The 27,698-nt window shown below is 39.3% G+C and overlaps 1 protein-coding gene across 1 annotated transcript in view; it reads right to left on the bottom strand.

Moving 5' to 3' along the window:
• Positions 1 to 26,449, bottom strand: part of asap2b (ArfGAP with SH3 domain, ankyrin repeat and PH domain 2b) — a 40,101-nt gene extending 13,652 nt beyond the window's left edge. Inside the window, exons 1-14 of the mRNA XM_041805311.1 lie at positions 25,927 to 26,449; positions 13,864 to 13,936; positions 9,144 to 9,286; positions 8,938 to 9,012; positions 8,198 to 8,247; positions 7,984 to 8,113; positions 5,458 to 5,543; positions 5,245 to 5,320; positions 4,240 to 4,326; positions 2,206 to 2,309; positions 1,988 to 2,057; positions 427 to 514; positions 290 to 338; positions 35 to 201 (exon numbers count right to left, since the gene is read on the bottom strand). Coding sequence (XP_041661245.1) covers positions 35 to 201; positions 290 to 338; positions 427 to 514; positions 1,988 to 2,057; positions 2,206 to 2,309; positions 4,240 to 4,326; positions 5,245 to 5,320; positions 5,458 to 5,543; positions 7,984 to 8,113; positions 8,198 to 8,247; positions 8,938 to 9,012; positions 9,144 to 9,286; positions 13,864 to 13,936; positions 25,927 to 26,052 — 1,324 coding nt within the window. The 5' untranslated portion in view covers positions 26,053 to 26,449. The remainder of the gene's footprint in view (positions 1 to 34; positions 202 to 289; positions 339 to 426; positions 515 to 1,987; positions 2,058 to 2,205; positions 2,310 to 4,239; positions 4,327 to 5,244; positions 5,321 to 5,457; positions 5,544 to 7,983; positions 8,114 to 8,197; positions 8,248 to 8,937; positions 9,013 to 9,143; positions 9,287 to 13,863; positions 13,937 to 25,926) is intronic.
• Positions 26,450 to 27,698: the final 1,249 nt, after the last annotated feature.

Raw genomic sequence — 27,698 nt, 5'->3', positions numbered from 1 at the left:
AGGGGCCCAGCGTGTCCTGAGTAGAAGTACTGACCTGGAGCTCCACAGTCACAGCAGCCGTCGTTGCCGCTCATCCTCTTCACCTCTCCTACGATGGCTTTGGTCAGCTCCTGTACGATGTTGTTCTCTCCTTCGTTCTGGTCGCCTTTAAACGCCTTGTTCAGCGCCTCCTCTTTACTGTTCTGCAGCACCGACACCCAACTGCACCAACGAGAAAATATCACATCAGACCCGGAGTTTAAAGGTAGAGGAAGGTCAGGAAGTGATGGGCAGACTTTAAAGTACCTACATCTGACACTCAGCTTCATCCTCTGCCTGGAAGTGGTAAGTTCTGTCATCTGAAGGCAGGGAATAAGACAATAAATCAGTCTTTACTCAACGATTAGTACAGAATTTTTCATGGATGACTGTTTGTATGCAGCTCACGTGAGAACAGGTCAAAGCTCTTCTTCTCCTCTGGGTTCCTCTTCACTTGGCAGGTGAGCAGGTTTAGTTTGGCTGGAGGTCTGTTAGCCTGCGAAACAAGACGCAGGGCAAAGAGTGAGACAACAGCATGCAGAGGACGCCACATATTTAGTATTACAGGAATAAAGCCTACATGAGACCAAAGACTCGCTACAAGATGAAGCGAAACTGCTTGTGATGGGCCACTCTGGAACATTCTAAAAGCCTGTCAGTTCACACCACTGCAACTGAGAGAGCTGATATCATTTCTATAGATAGGATCTCTTTCCGTCTTTCGTTACAGTGGTTTATTTCTTAAGTTATTAAGCAATATACAAGGATTCGGAAAGTATTCACATCCCCTTCAGTTTTTCTGTTTTTCTTATGTTGAAGCCTGATGCTACAGTAAAAAAAAAAATCATTTTTATTCTCATTAATCTACACTTGGCGCCCCATCATGACAAAGTGAAAACAGAGTTTTAGACATTTTTGTAAATGCATGAAAAATAAAAAAAAACTGAAATATCATTGTTATAAGTATTAAGACCCTTTGCAACAACTGGTAAAATTCAGGTTTGGTGGTTTCAAAAAATAAAGACCACTGACTCCAGTTTCAAAATTCTAAGCATGATTTTATCTACTGAAATATTCTGCTTTTAACAAATATTTTTGGCATTTAGTTGTTCAAAAACAAATTACTGTTTTCCATTTTAATTTATGTGCTTGCAACATCTAAAAAAGAACTAGTGGTTTTAACCTATATGCCACTTACAGATTCTTTATTACCACTATTTCTATCAATCTTTGCCACTTTTTAACCACTTTTCACCACTGTTCTGTTTGAAGAAAAGGGGTTTACATGTAAAATACTGTATTGTATTATAGAATAAATACATCAATAGCCTTTGTTGATTTGATAAGAGTGGTTTTTATTTAGAAAAAATGGTTACCCCAGATTAACTTTATAATGGATCATGATATTTCAGACCTCCGTTGTCCCCTATATGACTGGGCCCCTGAAAGCCCACCCCTTTAACCCCCCATATAGGCAACCTTACCTGTACATGTGGACTTTTTTGCACATATTTAAAGTAAAACTATAACATCACAACCAGAGTTTTTCTGTCTTTGTGAGTGCTTGAAGCAGAGATGAAAGGTTGAAAAAATAAAACAAAGATGCATTAAAGTGAAAGCCCTCTCCCTCCCTCCTTGAAATGCAGATTTGTCCTGTTCCCACCCTTCTCTCTGTCATCCTTTTCCTTATGCTCTTCCTTCTCCGCCTTTTTCTCTTCCTCTGCTGCTTGCTCTGTGCCGATTGGCCGTTTGACTCTTCATGTAAAAACTTCAAAATGAAGAAAAAGGCACAAAAAGGAAAAAAGAAAATAAATAATAAAACTAAAATCAGATTTTGTTTGTTTTTCCCCCAGTTTCACTAGAAAATAAAACCAAGACAGAGGCGTTTCAATGGCTGAGAGCATGCAAGCAAAGGGGTGGAGCTTCTCATGCAGGAGTACCAATAGGAGAAGAGGATCTGGAGTCTTACCGTGCCGTGACAGATCGTCAGAAAACCGTTCTTTACCGAGCACTTCCTCTTCTGCCACACTTTCCTCAGCCTGATAGAACAGATTTGAGCAGAAATGTTCAGTTTTTCAGACATCAAGGAGACTCCCAGCTACTTTTTATACAATAAAGTAAATATTGTAAATATCTTTGGTCCAGGGGATTAGGCTATATTTTTTTAACGACGTTGAGTTTACTCACCCCTCACTTTTCTTAAAGAGGAATCCTGAGCGCTCGGTGCCGTGAGCTTTGTTTCCCTGTAGCTGGTGGAGGCTGTACCCAGAGTTCTGTTTGGCCTGAGGGTCCTGAGGAACGGACAAACCGATTAAACTATTACCAGTGTAATATGACGTGCTGAAAACTTCTTCAAGAGGTCAGAAAATACGAGGTTACATTTAACATTTTTTAAAATTTTTATGATGAACTTCAACTTCAAATAACTTATCCATCCATCAGGAACTTTGTATAAAAGCATCAGGGAGTATACAGGCAACATAAGAAAAAAACACCTTTAACATACAACATCAGTGGGGCAATCAGAAGAGCTAACTGGTTAAAGTTTGTGCACCCTAATTAATCCTGCATTAAAGATAAATAACATCAATATACAGTCATATGCATGAGGCGTAAGCGTCCTATAGTCTGTGCATTTTTAACAATCTTAAAAGTTTCTAGCTTGCTACACTACTAGGACATGACTCTCATATGACACCAAACCTGAAGTGTGCAGACGTACTAAACGCACTAAACGCCCCTGAATCGTAGGCTACGATGTACACCAGTGTCCAAAAAATAAACGTTATCAGTGTGCACCACATCAGCGTGCGTCATACATCTTTGCCGCCAGTGCCGTGGTAAATAATGAAGCAAAACAACAACAAAGCCGTTATAATTGTAGCATTCATATGATTAGAAAAACATCTGGGATCAAGATTTTCCTCCCTGAGTCTCACAAATTTCTTTGTTTTGGCATTGTCTCCTTTCTAATGCTAATTTGTTTGCTTGTTGGCACCAGTGTCATGTTTATTGTCATGTAATTCTTTGCTGCATTCCTATTGGTTCATTAGTCGATGTAGGCTGCAGCAGCAGTCCCATTGTGAAACTGTCATCCTAAATTTTTGACACTGTCAGAATTTTATCCCAGGCTATCTTTGGTCGCAAGACCATGCCAGCGGCCGTCTGTCAACTCATCCCACAGAGCGCTGTAAGACCACCATTTTAGAGCCTTGACTGGAGATATCACCATGATTGGTCATCTTTTGTCTGGGACGGCCCAAATTTGCACAGTGTATACCAGGCTTAAGGAATGCTAGTTTTAAGCATGTAGGGTGCTAAGGATTCCTCATAGGGCCTGATGGACGGCCAGAATCAAGCTCAATACCTGTCGATACTCATGTCTCGCTCAAAAGCCAAAGCCAAAGCACTTGGGAACTCCACAGCACCACCAGGGGCTCATAGCAACTGTACTACCCACCAGACAGTAACGTAGCCCTTGCTTACTCACCACATCTAGCAGGAACAGGAGGGTTATGTCAATCCTCCTTACTTAGCCCTCCACATCTGCCCGTACTTCAGCCTTAATTTGTGGCCTAAACATGCCTTAATGTTCTGAACAGTAGATAAATAATAAATCTTACCAGAAAATTTTAAAATGGGCTACTAAAAATCAGGTCCTAATGTTAAAAGCATAAAAAGAACCTCATGAGGAATGATTGGGCAAATGGTAGCATGATGGTAGTTTTTATTTTAATTTACTGATTTAATTTTATTTATTTTCTTCTCCACAAACTTTCAAAGGTCAATATGGAAGTAATATACAACAAAGATGAGATTAGGAACGCCAGACTTTACCAACCCTTGTCAGGGACGAAGTATCAAAAAAATCTCAGTTAATGTAGATTTTTAATGATGACCACTTCATTTTTATTTTTATTTTTTTTCAGGAATTGCTACAAAAGCAATATGAGGAATTAAAAAAAAACTCATAATCATTTATCATGATCCATAATGTTTAAAAATTCACCAGAGCTGTCCCATGTGACACGTGTAACAGCAGCCTCCCATTTGCACTTAAACCAATTAGTCTCCTCTCATTAGCCAATCACTCATCAGTGTCTCTGGTCCAAAGGAACCAAATTGGCTTTCATGGTTGTTAGATCACATAAAAGATTGGAGGATTAAATCTTGTTTTTTCCTGTCTACCATAGTACCAAAGGAATGAGAGTAAAAACTCACTTCTTTCTGCTCGGACTGCAGTGAGGTCTTTAGGACGTCTCGAAGCTGAATCAGCTGTTTCCTCTCTCCATCCTGAGTCTGTTTAATCTGAAAAGATACAAATCCAGGTAAAAACATCTTCAAGACTTTTGGCATGCAAACACATGAACCTTTTCTACAAATGCAGGACTTTTGAATGATTTATAGTAATTCTACTATGGGGTTTGGGGTACAGGATCTTGGATCCATAGCTCCATCACTGCAAATATATGTAGAATAAAAGAGAGACTTAAAATAATTTCAAGATAATGCTCTAATGATAAGCAGCTCAGAGGTCTGGAGGGCTTTAAACAGCTGCAGCTAGCATTGACTACTATGTGGAGCTGCAGCACTGAATAAAAGTGTAAAGTTTTTGTCCTGTTGGACCCTTCCATTGCACAGGGACACTTTTTAAATCACTAAAATCAGAGACGACACAGACAGAACTTAGCTTCAGTGACGTTTACATACTAGTACATCTACAGTAGAGGAGAATTCTTCTCCTAAAACCACCGCCACCATTTAAGTCTACAAAAGTACGAACAGCTGGATGTATTTATCATGTGTTTGGGTCAATAATGCTGTTTGGGAAGTGAAGGGTGAGAAATTCTTCATAGGTGAGTAGTTATTAGCTAACATTAGCTTTTTAGCTAACAGTATTCTGAGGATCACTGTCAGCTGTCAGTCAGTGTTCTGTGTTGAGTGCATGTGCAAACATATCTTTCTTTTTCTGCAGCTTTGTGCCAGAATAAAGAGGCATAACCTCATATTAAAAATGTCTTTTGCCAAAAACAAGGATTTTCTTGGATGAGATATGACCAGAAACATTTTCCATCAGGTGTTTAGTTACAGCCAACACAGCCTGCTGTATCACTGCAGGCTGTTCCTATTAAATACCTGGAAATCTCAGCTCAGAGTCATAGGGATATAAATACACTGCTAAATCTTTATATGTTCACGTTAATGTTTAAAAATCTCCATCCTCACCGCTGTCAGCTCTGTAGCCAGCTTTTCTACGAAGGGTTTCATACTTTCCACAGCCTTCAGACCGTCCTGGAAGAAACTGAACACATCAAGGAGGAGAGGAACAGTGAGGGGGATGCAAAATACATGGCAATATATGACCAAAATACTTGTGTTTCTGTTTATTAAATGTTTTCTTCTGACTCATTTTTACGTGTCTGTAAAAGAATGACATACTTGCACTGAGCGTGGAAAAATTTGATGAGGTTCTGCAGGAAATCGGCGCCTTTCTTCACTTTGATCTCGTTTACTTTTAGGAGATACTGCAGAGAAAAAACCACATGGGTGAGAAAAATTACTAATCATTATGAAAATAATTCTGATTTTATTAGAAAGCCTATGATACAAACATTAAAAATCATTGGTTGTACAGTGGTGTATGATGTTTTTATGTAATGCTCTAAATGTTAAAGATTCTTTGCAGATGACACCACACAGCAGTGGAGAATTTCAGATGACAGGCAGGTAGCGCTTTCTGCATCGAGATGAACTAAGGAAAGGTAACTTTTTGAGCTGTTTACAACTCTGCCAAGAGTGAAAATAAACATATTCTTCATCCTTAAGCTACTTTTGAGTCCCAAAGGTAGTGAATTATTCAGGTAAAACTTTTAAAATGTTTAAAAAAACTCACGATGAAGCAGGCAGGAATTAAAAGTTTCTGTCTAAAGCCAGGACGGACTGCTTTTGTATGGTCCGTTTCCACAAAGAGTCTGGTTTGGTTCAGTACAGTTTTCAAAGGGGACATATTTTATCTCTTTAAGACATGTTTATATAGGTCTAAGTTCCCAAAACATGGCTGTGAAGTCTGTTGCTGAAAAAACACTCCAGTATCAGATGTTGGCATGTCTAAAACCCCCTCTGCTTCAGCCCCACTCTGAACGAGCTGGCTTTAAATGTTAATGAGCTGTCTGACTCCGCCCCTGACTCCACCCCTCTCAAAAAATCAATGTGGCTTGGTGGATCTGGCTCTCCTGATCCTCCTCTCAGCTGCCAGCTGAGAAGAGGATAAGGAAAGGAGGGTGGAACTTTCTTCCAAATGGGCAGGGCCAACCAAAACCTGGGGGCAGGGCTAACTCTCCACATGACATCATGAGGGGAAAATCTGAGAACGGCTTGTTTTAGAACATACCTTCTCAAAGGTTGAGGGGGATTTTTCTGATTCTTGGGGGCACTGTGGACAGGCCAGGGGCACACATTTTTGTTAGAAAAGCCTAAAAAACTATTAGGGCTGTATTCAACCAAAGAAAAACTTGGTCAACCAAAATTGCACCCAGGCACCAATTAATCAATTGGTCGTTCAGGTAAAAAAATTTCATTCATTACAAAAAGTTACCTCCTTGGGGACTAATTCAATCCATCCAGGCTCCTCACTGCACCTACTTGGTACTCTAAATGATCCTAAAATGAACGTAACAAGCCTTTGGAAGCATTAATATATCTTTTCGGCTCATCACGTCTTACTATATAATATAATTAATTGAGAGACGATCAGCGCGCACCTGCCTTTGATCTCCGTGATCCCAGCGCGGTAACTCTTTAAACTCATACAGCCTACAAAATAACCTCAGATCATCGTTTCTCATTCGTTTGTAACGGTAACTAATAACAGGATCACTTGATCCATCCTGCGCTGTGTCATTTACGAGCATAAAGCAGGCAGCATGCAGCATTTATTTACGGAGGTAAGAGGAAAAAAGTTAGCTCGTTAGGACTTAATGACCAGCTGACATTGCCTTTTATCACCTCTCCTTTCTGTGTGACTGTAAGAGAAGCTAACGCTAACGTTACACTTTAAGGAGATTATAAAATGACATTATACTACACAGCCTATTTGCCGACAGGTAAATTAAACTGACCGCGGGAGTTGATACAGTGAAGGAGGGCAGAGTAGAGAGACTCAGCAGCACCACTTCAATACAAACAGCCTGCAACTTTGTGATGAGTTGATTTGTTGTTTCTGAGCGTTAATGCTGTAAAATATCAGAAAATATCCCACTCTGGTAGCTTTGTGTGCTTCTCTACCTGTAATTCCTAGAGGAGCTGCATTGCTCTTGTTCCCAGCAGCACGTCTCTCTCTCAGCTGCTCACACACTTTTGCCCCCAGACCAGCGTGTGTGTGTGTGTGTGTGTGTGTGTGTGTATGATTGGGGGGGTATTCGCCGACCAGGGTGATCTTGGTTGACCTAAAACTTTCCGATCAATTAATCGACCAATCGACTTGAAGCTGTCAGCCCTAAAAACTATATTTGCCTAATATGTGACCTTTAATGATACTCTACTGATTCTGAAGAAAATCTAACAGCCCTTTAACTCTGATTTTAACCGTTTTTCCTCAGCTGATGTCTGTCCAAGTCTCGTTCATCGTGATACGAAAACAGTAGTCGCAACAAAAATTGCAACAAAAAAACTGCACCCATTTTCAGGTGAGATCATTGTTCAAAGTGGCCTTGGAATAACAATCTAAGCCTGTCAGTGCCAAAAACAACGACAACTAATTAAATATATAAAGGATTATTGTGCAAAAATTGCAACCTGTTTACCTGCTGCTGGCTGAAACAATCAACTGGACACATTTAACAACTTTTAACACTTATTTGATATGAAAACTTAAAATAAAACTAAAATCAAGCCTAAAAAGAGGTTCACATTGCATGGATAAGCAGACATAAAATACAAACATGCATGACATCTGCATGATATTACCTCACACATCTGCAGCTGGAAGAGCCGTCTCTCCTTCTCCATCTCCTCTGCGATCTCTCCACCACTGAACTCTGTACGGATCATCCCATGCTGCTTGGCGTGCTCCCGCTTCTCCTTCTCTATCTTTGCTCTGTAGGGGTCAAAGGTCACATTAAGAGCTTTAATAATCACAGAAAGACTTCTAATAAATGATAAGGACTGTTTTTTTTCTTACAGCTTGGTCTCGTAATCTTTCCAGGCCTTATCAAACGGCTTCTTCAGATCCTGGAGGGGGAAGAGACCACACTTGACTAAAGAGAAAGCTGACCAATCACATCGCAGCATTCATTTATGGCAGTAAACACAGTCAGAGAGGACTTTAGCCCCTGATTCATTCAGGAAATATGTGGAGGTATAATAAAGGTTATCATGAAGGCTGTTCTTACTGATAAACACAGTAGGGAGCTGTTGGACCAAAAACACTGACTGGGTCTGTTTTTTTTTAGTCTTCAGTCATAGAGCATTTCTATTGAATAAAAAATAATGAATAATTTATCTCAGGTCATGACCATGATCATCTCCAAGGTAAAAATCTATAATCCATCCAAGGTATTCTTCAAAAACTCACCACAATGACAACCATGGGTTTATCATTTCCTACGCTGCTATGGGTCAGACTGTTCAGGTCTTAACCTTCACCTTCACCCAGCATGCTTTGCACCAAACCCCTATGACCATGCCTGCAGGAGGGGAACCACTGAGCAGCAGCTCTATGTTTCTGGGCATTGTGAGTCTTTTCTAGTTGTGCTAATTTCTAAGGGTTTTGTGAATTGCTCTTAATCTGGACCCTCCGTTGACACAAATTTGCTTTGAGGGACCGTACCAGTGACCAGAAAATAGTAAACGTTCACAGAAAATGAAATAATAACCAGGGATCATGATTGTTAGAGGTTATCAGAGGAAGTGAACACAAACCCCTTTGACTCCCTTCAGGTCTCCTTTCAGCAGACTGTCCAGAGGAAACGTGATGATGTTGTTCATGTTCTGCAGCTAAAACATACAGGACGTTGTGTTAAAGCACAACCCTCCACATATTTTAGTTTATTAATCGTCATATAAAATGTCTATAAAAGGTCAAATTGAATTAAATTCAAGGTTTAAATGGATGTGAACATCCTCACCAGGTTTTTGAAGAGAGCTGTCAGCTCTTTGGTATAAAGGGCGAATGTTCGGAAAGCCGAGCCGACTTCGATGCTCTCCCTGCCGGCACAGTCTCCAAACTTCTCCATGGACTGGATGTACTGCTCCTCATTCTCCACATGGTCTGAAACACACAGACAAATCACACTAACATGTATCCTTCATATTAACCCTTTTATAAATGACCCTTGTGGCTGCAGGGTTTTATGTGAACCTGTTTGAATCAGTCTAAAATAAAAACTAAAGCTTGCTGATGACTGAATTACATCAGGTACTAGTGTTGGAAAAATGGTGAAAATGCACAAGTTGCCAAAGGGCTTTAGTTATATACAGTAGCTGTATAGTCATCTGTCAATGTTGATTTCATTTATCATGGGAATAAAGTCATCCAAAACTACCTGAATCAAGTGTTAATAACCACATTTTTGGAAAGCTGAGTTCAGTTTCTCTAGCCACACCCAGACCTGATCACTGTCAGACCTGCTGAATCCAGAAATCCCTTAAATAGAACCTGTCTGACAAAGTGAAGTAGGCTAAAAGATCCCCAACACATCATGGAACCATCTAAAGAAATTCAAGAACAGATGAGAAGCAATGTCACTGACATCCAGCAGTCTGAAAGGGTTACAAAGCCTTTTCTAAGGCTTTGGGACTCCAGACAACAGCGATGAGAGCCATTATCCACAAATGGAGAAAACTTGGAACAGTGGTGAACCTTCCCAGGAGTGGCCAGCCTACCAAAATGACTCCAAGAGAACATGGACAACTCATCCAGGAGGTCCCAGAAGAACCCAGAACAACATCTAAAGACCTGCAGGCCTCACTGACTCAGGTAAGTTCAGAGTTCACGATTCAACAATCAGAAAGAGACTGGGCAACAATGGCATCATGGGAGAGTTCCAAGGCCAAAACCACTGCTGACCAAAAAGAGCACAAAGGCTCGTCTCACATTTGACTAAAAACATCCTGATGATCCCCAAGACTGACCAGACAAACACTGAACTTTCTGGAAGGTGTGTCTCCTGTTCCATCTGGAGTAAAAATAACAGCATTTCATCAAAAGAACATCAGACCAACCATCAAACTTGGTGATGGTCTGGGGCTGCTTTGCTGCTTCAGGACCTGGACCATTTGCTGTGATTGATGGAACCATGAATTCTGCTCTCTAGCAGAAAATCCTGAAGGGGAATATTTATCCATTCATTTGTGACCTCAAGCTCAAGCACACTTGGGTTATGGAGCAGGATGATGATCCCAAACACACCAGCAAGTCCACCTCTGAAAGGCTTAAAAAGACAAAATGAAGGTTCCGGAGTGGTCTAGTCAAAGTCTGGACTTAAATCTGACTGAGATGCTGTGGCATGACCTTAAACAGGCCGTTCACGCTGGAAAACCCTCCAGTGAGGCTGAATGAAAACAATTCTGCAAAGAAGAGTAGGAAAAAAAATCCTCCACGGTGATGTGAAAGATGCTTGCTTGCAGCTGTTGCCACCAAGGATGGAGCAACCAGTTATTAGGTTTAGGGGGCAACGACTTTTTCACATAAGGCCAGGTAGATTTTGATGGCTTTTATTCCTTAATGAACAAAATCATCGTTTAAATACTGAACTGAACTGGCAAACAGCGCCAACTCTGGGACTCAAACCTACAACCACAGTGTCTAGGACTGACACCTCTGTCCATAGTTGTCTGATCCACAAAATGAGCTAAACTGGAGCCTGACATGCATTTTAAAAGTCCTGTTTTAATGCTCTGACACAATAATTCACCTTTTTCTAAGTGCATGAGAACCTCAGGTCTGAATCGTGAGAGTGTTTGGTGTCATTTAGTCTTTTTCTCATGGTTTTCAGGACAGACAGTTGGGCTGATGAGGCGGGGATCTCTCCCTCGGCATGCTGGGACAGGAGAGCAGAATGACAGGAATGTTTGGAGGTGAGACTCCGCTTGCCTGAACACAAACCCACCAAAGTGTATGAAGAGCTGAAAGCACCATCAGCTGGGTCCAACACAGTTTTCAAAAACATCATTTTCTATGATGTTTCTAGGTCTTTTTTAAATACAGACTGTTTTACCAAACTTGGAATGAATATTAGGTTGTTTCTCATAGTATTGGCTTACTTGGAGCATGGTTGCTTATTGGTTTAACCAAAGCTGAAGTAAATCAGAGACTCTGCTGGATCTCCAGTGTCACAGAAAGTAAAGCACCTGTCATAATAATCCATATTTCATGATCCAAATTTGTCCTATCTTTAGGGTTTTCAGTATGTTTTTCTTATCCAACTGTCAGTGAATAGTTTTTAACTTACAAGCGGTATCCTCACTGTTATGGAGAGGTTGGGTTTCATGTTATAAGCTTGTTTATACCCCACTGCAGTAGGAACAGGGTTCTACAAGGTTGATGGCTTTAATCCTCATAGTTTGTCGTAGAGCAACAGTCAGGGCCACATCTGGGAAGCCTCAGGGCTATATGTGAACTCTGTCGCCCATAGAATTGGTGCTACAGAGGTTAACAGTCGTCATCACGAGACAAAGAAAACTGAGAACATATAGGCATATTTCAAAATATTAGAATATTGTGACAAAATTCCTTTTTTTGCTGTGATTCAATTCAAAAGTTAAACTTTTCAAGAGTCAGAGTTCTATTTGAAGACTTTTTTATTTTAATCTTGATGATTACGGCTTACAGATCACAAAAACTAAAAAATAGACTGTTTAAAAATAATAGAATATTGTTGAAAAAACATTTATTGTCAATTATTTCTCTTTTTCTGGTTCAGTATGTGCAACCTCAATCATGGGGAAGACTGCTGACTTGTTATCTGTCCAAGAAGATTACCCTCAACAAGGAGCAGTGTTTCCCCTACCATTCTAGTGGGACGGCGCCCCGCCATGCCAACGGCACCCCCCACCCCCCTTTAACATCAAGTCAATTTTATTTAATTGTTTTTTCTATATAGCGCCAGATCACAACAGAAGCCATTTAAGAATAACTTCACTATAGAGCAGGTTTTCAGTTGGTCCTTTTATTAAACAAACTAAATAGCCCAAAGTTATTTATCCTGTTTATATCAATGTATTAATTTCTAAGTCCTGGTTTTCTGCTTGTTCCCTCTGACTACATGAGCAGAGCTGAGCAAACCGCTTACTGAGCAGAGAGCCCCGCCCCCTCCTCTCTGTGTCAGAGCTGCGGTCACTCAGTATCATGAGAGAGAGCTCTCCAACTGATTTATCCTCTAAAGTTGTGTATGAACCGATGTCCCGCTTATGTTACGTCTGAGATAGTTACACAAGCGCTGAATTTCGGTGCCAGATTGCAGCAATTGCGCACAATTTATTAATTTCTCGCTACAAGTCTGACACTTGTAATGGGAAACGTGGTCAGAATCAGCAACAGTGGGTTCATGTCCACACCACATATTTACGACCGTTTTTTACGCTCATAAATAAACCTCATCAACGTGCAGATTACGACAGAAACTCTTCAACCTTTATAAACGTGGGAGTGTTGACAAAAGATCACACAGATAGAGACAATAGGAGGAGATGGAGACATACATGTGTGTGAATGGAAGAGAGAAAATGAACAGATAAAGTCAGTGGAGAACAATTAATCATCATTAAGAACATTTACCAAAATACATAATCTAACTATACATAATCTATAAATATGTTATATGTCACAGTAAACGGTTTCCTAAATAATTTGTTTTGGTTATTAGTTCAATCTTTCAGATGTCAGACTCATATGCATGTGGGGATGCCTTTTTGACAACATAGGTAAACTTTACAAACTTTACACTTATACTGGTGGATAGATAGACAGAATGATATATTGACGAATCACATGAACACCATGATTCCTGTAAGTGTTTGTGTCCGGCTGATTTTTGTTAACTGTAAGCCGTAATCATCAAGACTAAATCTAAAAATGACAGTCAGGAAGTTGAGACTCTGGTGTTCGATTGGTGTTTGATTACAATCAAACTCTTATTATGATATGATGATATAATGTGCACAAATGTAGACTGTATGTTTTTATGGATACATTCATACAATATGATTTACAATTTTAACATCTGAAAAAAAGATCATAATTCTGAATGCATGGCGGCTTTTATTTAGATGTGGCAGTGCGCCACGATCAATTGCATGTAGCAGGAACCCTGGTTATAGTCCAGCACGTTCTAAGCAGTTAAGCAGCCGCCTCATATACACAGTGAATGGACTGTTAGGTCTTGTGCAGTGTGTGACAATTGCAGCCTGATGTATCTGCACTAATGATGGCATGTCTCAGCACTTCATATTAGTATATAAGCTACAGCTAGTTTTTAAGATGAATAAAGTAGGTAGGAAACGTGTGGCTTCTGCACTCTATTTCATGGTATTGTTATTCCTTTTAAAACATTTTTTGGAATACACACATTCTGAGTTTTATAACTCCTATTTTCAATATGCAGAAGGTAATTTCAGTAGAAATCCTTTACCATCTTTGGTTATGATCAACGCCACAAAATATCAGTTAATATCTGGTACTAGAGACAAAGATGGGGAAATAATGAAAGACAGAAAACCAAGGAGCAAAGTGAAGTCTTAAGAGGTTTTATAATTTTGTGTTTGAGCAGACAGGAAGTCAGAGAGAGAATGACACTGTGGTAAAAGCCTGTCTCTATTTTAAGACAGTATGTGACAGAAACCACTCACTCAGACCAGATGAGTTGATGGCCTTCACCGACTTCTTGATCTTGTAGAGAACGGATCTGTCCACGTCCAGAGCCTGGGGACGACAAACACAGTGAGGACAGAGAAAGTCCAGGTGGAGAGACAAAAACATACAAAGAAGCTGACAGAATAATGTTTGTGGGGCACTGTTCTAAAACCATTTTATTGTTGGTGACTCATTCAAAGATGCTCCATCATCTGGGATTGAAAAACTGGATTGCAGCATTAGAGGACAAATAAAAACCAAAAAAGATCCTTCTTCTTCTTCTTAAGTATTTTCTAAAATAAAGCACACAGGAGATACTGAGCACGGTCCTCTGAAAGAACACAAGCCATCTAAAATGGACGTGATATTACAGTTGTTCCCAATCTTTTACGCACAAAAAATGGAAATGTGCATGATTCTGAAACCATGAAGCTCACACCGTGTCTTACCTGCATGTGAGCGTCAGATATCATATCATGCAACTTTGCAGGGACACTGTCCAAACTGCATTTGATTATCTGCCCTGCAAGTTTCATTCTTCCCCTGGTGAAAAACAATGACATCTTTTACTTGTGTTGTGCTTTGTACTGACAAGCCTTTGTGTTAACACAAGTAAGGCTGGCCACACACTACACAATTTCAAGCCTGATTTGAGGCCAGATTTGCCTCCTCCAATGATCATGGGGTCATATCCAAAGTGGAGGCTCATTGCAAACCCTTATTTGTTTAAAAAATCCCCAAGTGTGTGAGGTCAACATGATTATTTTACTGCTGTAAACCATGTTGTAGCCTCCCAGATTCAGAATCATAAATACCCAACAGGTTGGATGTTCTAGCTCATAATGCCGCTGATGGAAAACCAACAACAAACAATGAGACCGGAAAGCATCACCAGCCGGATCTTATGTACTTTCAACTCACACAAACTGAACACAATTTCCATTTATTCCAGACTGAATTTCATCCTGATTCTTTTTTATGTTTTTGTTGCAACTATAACACATGCAAGGATATTTTATTGTGGAGGGACAGTAAGCCGTGGATATCAACAGACAATCATGGTTGTTTTTCTTCTGAAGTCACGTGGTCACAAGGTCATTGGGAGTAGGGCTGAATGATTTGCAAAAACCATCCAATTCTATTTTTCAACAAATTTAAGCAATAAATCTTTTTTTGGATGAAATTTAGCTATTGTGCTAATTCCGGCATATTTACATTGACGTGTTTTGCAAAAATGCTGATTGATGTGCACTGTCCTAATCAAATAAATAAAAAACAAATAAATAAAATAAATATCATACTCTACGACCAGTCAAGTACACCCACCATTCATTAAACCATTCTATTACTAACTGGATCAACAGTTTAACTTGGCGGAGAAGGCTCTGCTCAAAAGATGCTCCCATCCAGAGAGCGCATCGCTAGGAACCCCCATATGGATCGATACCTTTATGACAACATATACTGAAAACAAAGAAATTATTTCAGAGGTATTTAATCCATAGTAGAATGAATCTGAATATGAGGGTGCAACAAGCTTTAAGCTATAAAGGAGGTGGCTGGGGTGGAGGAGGTAAGGCTTTGCCAGCAGCAGCGTAGTGCATCAGCATTACTGCAAGCAAGGATACATCATATTGAAATACTCCGCTGTGTTGAGAGAAAGAGATGTGATTGGCTGTGGGAGCTGGGAGGTGATAATAGTATCAGCTAGTGAACCACCGCTAAGCTTCATCAGTATTAGATAGAATAAACTAGGGCAGAACAATGAAAAAAAATTGCAATTCTTTTGGCTCATATGGCAAATTTGTTAAGAGTTGCTTCATTGAAGGGGATTATCATTTTTATGTCACTTGTTTTGAATAAGAAAACACACATAAAGCAAGAAAAGGAGGATTTTTGTAAAACATCTTTGAAAAAAATGACACTTGAATTTTGCATAATGTGCAGAAAATTGCTGCTGCTGCAAAACATGAATCTATTAAACTGGTATTTTGACACATTACAAGTTAAACAAATATTGCAACTTCTGCGACTTGTAAATTGCAGCAGGCCATATTGTGATTTAATCTAGTTTCCAATTGATTGCCCAGCCTAATTGGGAGGTCGGCAGGTGTGTGGTCTCAGTGGTCTCAGTGGTCTCACGGTCTGGCTGAGTCCTCTAAGGCAGTGGTTCTCAACCTTTTCAGCCCGTGACCCCCAAAGTAAAGGTGCCAGAGACCGGGGACCCCCACTGTACGTGAAGGTGGTTGAACACAGCCATGCACATTCAGGAATAGTCATGTGTAGACAAGGCCGCCCATAAGGGGGGAAAAAATGGGAGAGCTTTCAGGGGCCCAGCCAAACTGGGGGCCAGCAAAATCATGGTCCATTGTAAAGTTAAGCTGTGGTATTTTATATTGAACCTGAATAATAACCACTCAGATTAAAGGACAATTTTAATTAATTTGTGTAGTAAGTATCCCTCTATTAAAACTGTAAATCCTTTAGTTGAAAAACAGAATTAAAATACATTAAAAATAGCTAAAAAGGGTAAATAATGGCAAAAAATGATGGGAAAGGTGGTGAAATTGCATTTTAAAAGTGGCAGAATTGCATTAGAAATGCCAAAAATGAGATAAAAGTGGCAAAATGACCCAAAAAAATGGCAAAAAATGGGTTGAAGTGGCAAAAATGGGCATATTAAGAGGTAAAAGGGATTAAAAAGTGGCTGAATAGCTTTAAAGTGGCAAATATAAGTGGAAATGGGATGAAAATTGATATGAATGGGCAAAAAAGGGTTAGCTGAGGCAATAAAAGTCATAAACTGGAAAAAAATGGCATATCACATGTGAAATGAGGCTTAAAAAGTGGTAAAAGGGGTTAATAGTGGCTTTAATGTGTCAACAGAGCCAACAATAGGCAGAGAGTTGCAAAATTTGGTTTAGAAGTAGCATAAACAGGCATTAAAAAAAGGGTTTAAAATGGACAAAAATTGGGTTTTAAGTTGCAAAAATGTGTTAAAATTAATAAAAACGGGGTAGAAAAGCAGTGAAAGTTGGTCAAAATTTTGCAAAATTGGCGTAAGGGGCAACAGTGTAATTAAAAAAAAATGTTCTTAGTTTTTTAAGGCATCTGGAGACCCCCTCTGAGTGTCTCGCAACCCCAAGGTTGAGAATCCCTGTTCTAAGCTGTGCACTCAGAGGATTAATCCTTCAAGATTTAAAAATCTTCTTTCATACAAATGAAATGCTAAATCTACTTTCATCTGAATACAGGATTTTGGCCCACTGAGACCACAACAGTCGAATTCTTTTTTCCCTGGGCCCAGGTGAGACTCTGAGGACGTCTGTGGTTCAGGATTGGCTTGACACTCTGAACACAACACTTGTGGTCCATTTCCTGGACTCGACTGTTCAGAATCAGAATCAGAATACTTTATTAATCCTGGGGGGGGGTTCGGTTGTTACACACTTACACTTGCTCTTGAAATTTGAAAGTACAAATACAGATACAATATTAATGGAAGGAGAATAGAATAAAAATAGGAATAAGAATAAATAAGAAATTGCAATGGTCAAGTCAAGTGCAGAATATTAGAAATAAGAAATAAAACTATTTACAAAGTTCACTGTGACTTTTAATCTACTGACTCCAGCCTCAGCCCAAGCTCATATGTAAGTGGAAATCCCTGGTTCATTATCACACACATAAAGCAGAAGTTCCACACTTTAAAGGTGATGTGGATTTGGTTTCAGGGGATTTTAAACAGAGCCCATTACTCTCAGCTCTTTCAGGTTTATTTTTCAGTTGAAACGGGAACATATGAACATACATATTCCTCACTTCCTGCATGCTGTCAGCACTTCATTCACCCTGAGCTCAGAGTTTTTCTGCAGCTGCTGAGTCACAGCTCAGTGACTAAGTCTTTGAAACATGCAGACTGTCCAGAAGCTTTGTTACTGTTTGACTCAAAGACAAGGTGAGTCTGTGCTGGGCGCAGAATCTCTGACATAGCCTCGCAGAGCTAAAAGCTAAAAACACCTTCGTTACAGCAGCAGATAGGTGATTCGTGTGCCGCTCACGGTCACCAAACATTTATCATGGATAAATTACATAAAACACTAAACAACAGACTAAAATAGTTTTGGTCTGCTGTATTGCCTGGTCTTAAATGTTTCTGGCCAGTGTCAGAACCTCTCTGTGACTGCTGGATAAACGGTCATGCACTGACGTTACTCATCCCAAAAACGGACAAATGAAAGCTTTAAAGGAAGGGCATAAGAACAAACGGTGTCCACTGATGTAATGTTATTAATAGTGATGTTTCAGTCGTGAACTAACCGGTTCTAAGAGCCAGCTCCTATATGAGAGAAGGTTTCCTTTTCGTAGCTCTTTAATCCGGATCAGTCTGCTGTGTAAGCTCCCTATTGAAGTGGTTTGGATGCTTGCAGTGGTGGAAAATAACCAATTACATTTACTCATGTTAATGTAATTGTGTGCTTGTATTTAATGAGTAGTTTTTAAAATCAGTAACTTTTCTTTTCCTAGAGTGCACTTATAGGGAAGTATTACTACATTTTAAAACCACATCAGTTACAGAGTAAAAATAATAAGGAAATTTCAAAAAGAGGAGTGAGTCTTTAAGAATATGTGTACTGCAGGAAAGTCACTTGAATTAAGAAAAAAGTTACAGGACTATAAAAACAAAACCAAGTCCAAAACCAAAGACCAAAAGTCTTCAAAATATTCACATTTTTGCAAAAAAAAAAGTCCTTGTGCTTCTTTGTGTTAGCTCTCTTTGTGCCATTATTCACAGCAACTTCTGTCTGCAGAGACACAGAGGGACACATCACAGGCTCTCTGTGTCTCTTTCTCTCCACTATGAGCTATTCAAGCCGTCTCCTGCAGGATATACATGCACAGTTTGACAAAGTAGGATGTGAGGATGGGACAGCCTGCTACTGGCTGTCACAGCCCAGCCACAATGCATTGCGGGATACAAAACAGACAATACAGGGGATAGAATTAGCCGCTAGTGGCAAAATGATTTTTTAAAAATTGCTTTAAAAATGGATAAATAGGGTGCAGATGGCCTGGTGGTTTAAGACACACCCCACGTAGGCTGGCTGCTCGGGTTTGAGTCTGGCCTGTGGCACCATTTCCTGTTTGCCTCTCCTCCACTCTCTTATCCCTGTTTCTGATTCTATCCACTGTTCTCCTCTATCAATAAAAGCGTAAAACACCCAAAAATATATCTAAACTAGAAAAGCACTCGCCATCAGCCTATCTCCCAATAGTGAAGAATCCTTTAAAAAATTCCAGGATCCGTCCCCATGTGCCCCCCACCACGGCATTCGCTGGAAGCATTGCCTGCTGGTGCCAACAGATGCACTGACAGTCTCACCCATGGTCCCACCGGATGACTGGAAGTCATGTCAGAGGGTGAATATTCCTCTATTCCTCCCAGCATTGTGAGTATTCTCACTACAATTCGCTGTCTTTCTCTCTGTTACGCTCCGACTCGTCTCCTTGACCAGGCGTGCGTCTTTCAAACTCTATAAACTCCAAAACTTTGAATAGAAACACACCCAAAAACTACTGCTAGGATTGAAGTTACTCATGTCCGCCATCTCCTGGTGTAAAGTGGTAACAGCACAGATCTCTGCCATTAGCCCTATCTCCCAATAGTACAGAATCATTTAAAAAATTCCTGAATCCAGACAGTGATCCGGATCAGTCCCAAAATCTAATCAGTTCTTCCTTATGCCATTTCTGACATTTCCTGAAAATTTCATGAAAATTCGTCCAGAACTTTTTGAGTTATGTTGCTAACAAACTAACAAACAAACAAACAAACTAACAAACAAACCAACCCACCCGATCACATAACCTCCTTGGCAGAGGTAAAAATGGATAACAGGATATTCAATATCAGAGTTACTGCTGTGGATTTAATCTTTAAATGTCCTGGAAACTCACCCAAGTTCCAGGCTTGCATTAAAAAGTCTCTGTAAGAGCTACAACGGCATAGACAGCATGATTGGAACAGCAAAACAGAGGGCTTTCAGGGGAGAAAAAAGGGGCTATGATTTATGGTTAAAATGTTATTTAACTTTTTGTAACCTGTGCCTCTTCTTGTCGTATATGACAACGTCAGCCTCAGAGGGTTAAGTAAATTTTGATTTTCTTTAGTGCAATATTTTTGTACTCTTTCCACCCCTGGATTTGGTGAGTTTAATGAAGCTAGGTTGAGGTGGTTCTAGGTAGGCTGTCAGACCAGAGAGGATAAATGAGCCTCTTTGACTTTGGTCTGTGGTGCTGATCAGAGGCCGCTTTGGATCACAGTTTCGTGGTGTTTTTCTGAATGCTGATAGAAATCCCTGGATGTGAAAATGTCTAGGATGATTGTGTGTTTATGGGCATTTGTGAAATGAAGCATATGTATATTTTAGGGGCAATCAAAATAAAATTGCACCAGAGCTCAGCACCAACCTATTATAACACTGCCCTGAAAGCCAAAATCTAGAGCCATCCATGGGAGTCCTCATTCATCCAGGTTATGGTTATCCATACTGGACCTCTTAAGTTGTCCAGTTGACTCCTTTGGACCAAGATTGGAAAATCTAGAGGAGCAGCTGTTCAACTGCTCTAGCCTCAGGACTCACCACCAACTCCTCCATGAGAATTGGGACCCAAATTCTAAAAACTATCAACCAATCAGATTTAATCGATGGAAAGATAGTGGAGTTTGGGCTTCAGAGGGTAAAAAACCATGCAGCTAAACAAACACTGGAAAAAACAAATGCCTTTTAAATGCATTTCATATAATCTAATACTATATCTTATCAGCACGCCTTTACTACCTGATGAAAATGGCTTCATGACCCACTTCTGGGTCCTGACCCACCAGTTGAGAACCCCTGATCTAGAGCACATTTCAGTGTCGTAAGCACTCAAACATTGCACTGATAGTCATTAGTAATCCCAGATAAAGGTGGTGTAACGTAGAGATGAAATAACACATGCAGGCATTTTAAAAACTTCCTCATTAGAAACCTGTAATGAAGTTTTTGCTTTATTTATGACCTAAGAGATTACAACATCTACTTTAAGCCTTGTAAAGCCATAGCTAATAGTGTCTGTCACAGCTAGTTTTTTCTCACTTTTGCATGTTGCTTTCTTTTTCTGCACATTGGTGAAACTTTGACTCATGCGTCCTAATGCAATAAAGTGCAAATTCTCACATTTTTAAGCCTTTGTTCTGACGACAGCCAAAACCAGAGGTGTGATGTTTTCAGGTTGTCTGTAAGTCCACAAAAGCTGTTCTTATAAAGACAATATTGCCAGAATGCCAAGAAGGATATCTTAAAATTTTGCATAAATGCTAGCTTTGAAGATTAAACTGTACAGATTTTTGAGGTCAAAGTCTAAGGGCTTCATGTTTATCTGTTGGCATCTCAAGAATGCTTTGGGGGATTTTTTAATGTCTCAGTTTGACCCCCAGTCTTCTTAACTAGCTCTGTAATGCAGTGTTTACCACAAAGATGCATGTAAACCAATAAAGAAAGAAGACTTCTATAAATCACACCACCACAGAAATCGACCCGGCCCTTCCTCTTGAACCACCACGCTAATTTCACAGTCCATTACAGTCCTAACTGAGGCATTACACTGCCCCAGCACTAGTTCTAGTTTTATCAATGTTCCACAGCCTTAAAGCATCTCTCACTTCTGCATAATAAGATGTGCGACTGTGGCTGCACTTCTGCTAGTTATAATTAAAACACGGTGTCAGTATTTTGAGTTATGTTTCATTGAGGTTTTGGTTTTAAATGATGAAGTGCCATTATTTACTGAGGTATGTATACTCAGATATAACTTAAATTAAATTATACCAGTATCTACAAATAACGCAGACATGTTCATTTATGAATCATTTGAAGGTGTTGTAACAACTCAGAACTTTGTCTTTCATTTCACCATATGATTCATTCTGAATTTTCAATTTAAATAACATCTATCTATGAAAAGCAACACAGAAGTCTCTTTTGATAACCAAGACCTTCTATACCTCCAGTATTCAGATCTACCGTGAAACAAAAGCCTTTCTTTGGACCAAGGCTGCCCATAAGGGGGGATAAAGGGGACGGCTTTCAGGGGCCCCGCCAAATCAGGTGCCCAGAACATGGTCCAGCGTCAACTCAAGCTGTGACAACCATCTTTTTCCTGAATAAAAAACACTCTTATTAAAGCAACAAAAAATCATTGATGTATTTATGTTGTAACATTTATGTTGTATGTCAACCTGTTTTCTTCAAACACAATGAACTTTATTGGTGAAGTTAACAGTGAGGATGGGAACACAATGTCAGACTGCAAAGCTAAGCCGTAACGTGAACGAACATCAGGATACCAGAAAATAATGTAGAAGAATCTGAGAAAACTTTCATGGAAAATAATTAAATACTGGTGAAAAGAGCCTGCAATGGATGGAAAGTGGTTTAAAAATGCAAAAATGTTAAATGCGGGATAAAATCTGCAAAAATGGACAGAAATACAAAAACAATAGAAAAAAAATAGAAAATAGAAAAAACATGCAAAGTAAACCTCTTTGGGTGGAAGTAAAGCCGTAAAATTCTCTCTGAAAGCGCACACAGTAATTTTAGGGTAGACGGAGGTTCCTGTGGACGAGCCTCGTTAATGATGAGTAGCGTGTCAAAACAATCCAAACAGCAGGATGCAGAGTGTCAGAAATTACTGTAACAGAGGGGTAGTAGAGAGAAAAAAGACATTGACCACAAGTCTATCAATTGTAGAAGGCGATATCTTGTGGATAAAAAAATAAGAATATGTAAATGGTCAGCAAATATACCAAGCATGTGTAGTTATACGTGTGTTGTGCAGGGGGAGTACTCCTGGACTCCAAAAACACTGACTGACTTGGGATCAGTTTTCCAGTAGTAATTTGTGTTAAATGATAACACCACTGATGAAAAAGACTCCTCTCATGTTAAACTTCAGACATGTTTGGACGTGATGGAGAACAGAGAGAGACAATGAAAGAGTGGAGGGACAATCAGGACGAGGAGGTGGAGGAGACTGGAGGAAAGGATCCTTAGAGACACTTTAAAGGGCCTCAGACGGAAGGGGTGAGACACGTCTTGTTGAGACTCGATCAGACGTATGAATCATTGTCCTGAGTTTAGAGGCTGGGATTGTCCCAGCATGCAACAGGAGGAGGAAGAAAGAACAGACCTGTACAAGCAATACATTTTAAATCTACCGTAATAAAAGCTAAATTAACTTGAGCTTGTTTCGTTCTTTACTAGTCACCTGACTATACAGAGCAGTTTTTCCACTGCAGGTCACATTTAAGCGTTCATATTCACATTCAGACACTGATTAGCTACTATGTAGAGTGGCAAATATGTGCCCACATACAGCCAATATATATGCTGATATTTACAGCTGATATAGACGAACATTTACAGCTGATACAGACCAATGTTAAAAGTTGATATAGGCTGATATTTACAGCTGATATAGACCATTATTTACAGATGATAAAGGCTGACATTTACAGCTGGTACTGACAAATATTTAAAAACAAAATAGGCCAATATTAACAGCTGATATAGATTAATTTATAGATGGTACAGACTTATATTTAAAGCCAGTATTGGCCAGTATCTACAGCTGACATAAGCCAATACTTACAGCCAATATAGGCCAATGTTTAAGCTGATAAAGGCCAATATTTACAGCTAGTATTTGCCCATATTTAAAGCCAATATAGGCCAATATTTACAGCTGATATAGACAAACATTTACAACTGATACAGACCAATATCAAAAGTCGGTATAGGCCGATATCTATAGGTGATACAGACCAATATTTACAGATGATATAGGCTGATAGCTACAGCTGACATAGGCCAATATTTACAGCAAATATAGGCCAATATTTTCAGCGATATAGGTTGATATATCCAGCCAAAATAGAGAAATATCTACAGATGATATAGACCGATATATACAACCAGTAAAGCCAATGTTCAGAGCCGCTTTAGAGCCAGTATAGACTGAAATCCACAGCCAATTTAGATCAATATTTGCATCCAGTATAGGCCAACATTTATGCAGATACAGGCTGTAAATAACAACTCTAAATCTTACACTGTATAAAAATGGATAAAGGCCAGTTTGTACTAGGGCTGAACAATTTGGGAAAAAATCTAATTGCGATTTTTCTACCCAATATTGCAATTGCGATTTGAAATGCAATTATTCCTCAAGTTCCTCATCTTACGTATTTTCCAACAAACACAAGCAATCAATCATTCTATATTACAATGAACACAATATTAGACTAAACAAGGGCTGAACATTTTTGAAAATATACCTAAATCTGATGATTTTGACTCATATTGTAAATTGGAGATGAATTGTTGTAATGTCATTCTCATATTTAATAAGAAAAAATTATAAAAATGAAGAGAGTAGGATTATTTATATGCCATTCCAAAGAGGCTTTTGAATGATTGCATAATTCTGTAAAAGCCTAAATAACATCTCTGCTGCAAGGAAAAAATGTTAAACTAGTATTTTCACATAAATTTCAGGTTAAAGAAATAGGCTATTTGAAAATTGCAGCAGGCCATATTGCGATTTAATCTAATTTATGATTAATTGCCCAGCCCTAGTTTTTACAGCCAATATATTTGTTGTGAAGGTCTGCAGAAATTTTCATCTCTGCCAGTACTGAAAAGACAATGCATTATTTATAAGCCAATAAACTTCCAAGACTGATATACTGTGCATCCATACATTATAGTGTTGCACAATAAAACTTATGATCAAGATGAATGCATCTTGGACTTTAATAAGCAATACTGTTTTTCTTTAAGGAAAGAATTTTTAATGCAATGTTTCTGATAATGGTCCATTTGTGATACATCTGAACAGCTATTATACACAACATCTTCATTTCTCTCATCTGTGTACTGAAGGGATGCAGCAGAGGAACATGACATCTTTCCTTATTATTTTATGTTTTTCTTATTAAAAATGCGAATGACATGAAAATTAGCATCCCCTTCAATACAAAAATTCATATTGAAATTGCAAAACGAGTCAATCGTCAACCCTATTATCAGCTATAATTAATATATGCATATCAGTTATTTTAAGAAATCCATTACTGTGCATCCTTACCGTCTGAAACCACTGGAAATGTAGGCTTTGTTGTCTGGTCTGAGGTTGTCAAAGTTAGATGTGCATATATGAACAAAGTGCTTTAGGTAAGCGCCCGTGTGTGGATGCCTATTCTGTTCTGATCTTTGCTGTGAAAACAAAGGTTTCAAAAGGGTCCTGGAGGAACCAAACCTTTCTTAGGTACAGGTTGGGGGTCTAGGAGAGGGGTTGAGCCCTACTGGTCGAGGTGTCCATAGAAATAACAATGATAATGGTCTGATGTATTAAACTTCCCTCTGCATCTCCTCAGCAGGTAACCTTTGACCTTTTCCTGCTGGTTCCTCATATCAGCCCTATTAAGAAAGCTGCACCATCATCCCTGTGTTGCAAAAAAACAAAGACTCAGCTCGAAAACTCTTACAACATTAAAAGCTGCAAAAGATTCAGCTTAACTGCTGTTTCAACAAGAGGAAGTGTTTCTTTCTGTTCCTCTTTCTAGGCAAAAAAACGGGCAAATATTTTGACATTAACTGACTGGAAATGAAAAGGCAGGGACACAGAAACCTCATCTGACTCCATGAAAACTCAAAGAAACTCAGTTTAACAACACTGCACGAAGAAAATCTGCAATAACACAAACCTAAAGCACACTTAGATATGACCTAATTTTCGTTTTCAATTACATGAATGCGATAAACAACGATAGGTTAAAGTAGCTACAAATACACATGATCGTTATTACTAATACTGATGTTTTTTGGCCTCCTTGTGGTAGATAAAGGGAGGTTTCAGTTCTTTGGTGATACAGAATTTCACATTTCCACCGTGAGTGTGTTTGCATGCATATTTGAGGGCTTTGTTTTGTTTTGTTTTGTTTTGTTTTTTACCTCTTCCAGAGCTGCCACCGCGTTCCTGCAGTGCGGCATCCGTGTGGTGAAGTTGGAGGTGGTTGGAGCTTTGTAGTCCTCATTGGTCTCCGAGATAAACTCTTGCACAGTGATGAGTTCCGGCATCCTGACCAGCTGCAAACGCCTCAAACTGCCCCAAAGTAAGAAAACTCAGCGATATTCAGTCAAACCTGCAGCCACAGGTAAGAACAGCAGCCACACCTGGACGGATTCAACGTAATCCACAGTGTCACAACCAGGCACCAAAGATCCTCTCCTGTGTCCTGTATTCTCGGCTCCTCATTGCTGAAGCGTTGAGTCAAACTTTCAGTAAACTCCGGGTAAGTTTGAAGTTACTTCCATGATTTGTTCCGCGTAGGAGAGGCCCGAAAACACGGTCAGATCCGTCACAGTCCTCCGTCCTCCTGCTGCTGACTCCACCTGAGGAAACACCGTGTAGGGCGGAGACACCCAGAGGAGGAGCGGCAGGAGGTCTCACTCTGCTGCTGTTTCCGGGGACTAAGCACACAGACTGAGAATGAGGAACGGGAAGAATAAAAGTCAAACATCAGCTATATATAAACAGGGCCGCCCATAAGGGTGGTAAAGGGGAGGGCTCTCAGGGGCCCTGCCAAATAAGGGGCCCATGGAGGACTAAAGAAACATGGTCCAGTGTAAAGTTAAGCTGTGATAACCTTTCTTTTACCAAATAAAAACCACTCTTATCAAAGCACCAAAAACTATTGGTGTATTTGTGCTGTAATGAAAATAATTTAAGACTTAAAAACTAAGCCATAATGTGCAAAAAACGCCAGAATACATACAATATGGTGAAAAGAGGCAATTGATGGACAGAAAGTGGCACAATTGGGTAAAAGAGACAAGAATGAGTAAAAAGTGGCAAAAATGGACAGAAATTGTAATTAATATCGGTTGAATAGTTGCAAAATAAGGTAAAAGTGTCAAAAATGGGTAGAAATGATTAGAAAAATAGGTTGAAAAGTGGAGCAAATGGGATGGAAGAGGTAAAAATGAGTTAAAAGTTAGAAAATTGGTTAAATGTGAGTTGAAAGTAGCAAAAATAGATGTGAATGGTTAATACTGATTAAAGTGGCCAAATTAGGCTTAAAGAATCAAAAATAAGTGTTCATAGCAAAATTGATTAAATATCATTTGAGGGTGGAAAAATGGACAGAAGTGGTATAAGGGGTTTAAAAGTTGCAAAAATTTATAAAAAGAGGCAAGAATGAGTCAAAAATGGAACAACAAGGGCAAACACTAGTTATAAGTGGCAAACATGGATGGAAACAGTGGTGAAAAGAGATAAAAAATTTGAGATAATTGGCTGAAAGAGGCAAGAGTAAGTGAAAAGAGGCAAAAAATGGACACAGTGGTGAAAAGGGGTTAAAAGAGGCCAATATTGGGTTAGAAAAATAAAAAATGAGTGAAAAGTGGAAATTTTGTTAAATGTTAATTAACGATGGCAAAAATGGTCAGAAATAGTGGTAAAGGGGCATTAAAAAGTGGCAAAAATCATCTGAAAGAGGCAAGAATGAGTAAAAAGGGACAAAATTGGTTAGATGTTGATCAAGAGTGGAAAAAATGTACAGAAGCAGTGGTGAAAGGGATTAAAAGGCAACAAAACTAGGTTAATAGAGGCAAGAATTAGTGAGAAATGGTTAACATTTGTCAAGGGGGGAAAATGGACAGAAACAGTGGTGAAAAGAGGTTTACACATGTGCCAAAAACAGTGAAAAGTGGCAACAAAGGTT

The sequence above is a fragment of the Cheilinus undulatus genome, linkage group 14 (genome assembly GCF_018320785.1).
Source record: "Cheilinus undulatus linkage group 14, ASM1832078v1, whole genome shotgun sequence".
Lineage (NCBI taxonomy): Eukaryota > Metazoa > Chordata > Actinopteri > Labriformes > Labridae > Cheilinus > Cheilinus undulatus.
Note: the sequence above shows the minus strand (reverse complement) of the source record. Positions and strands in the feature narration are given on the sequence as shown.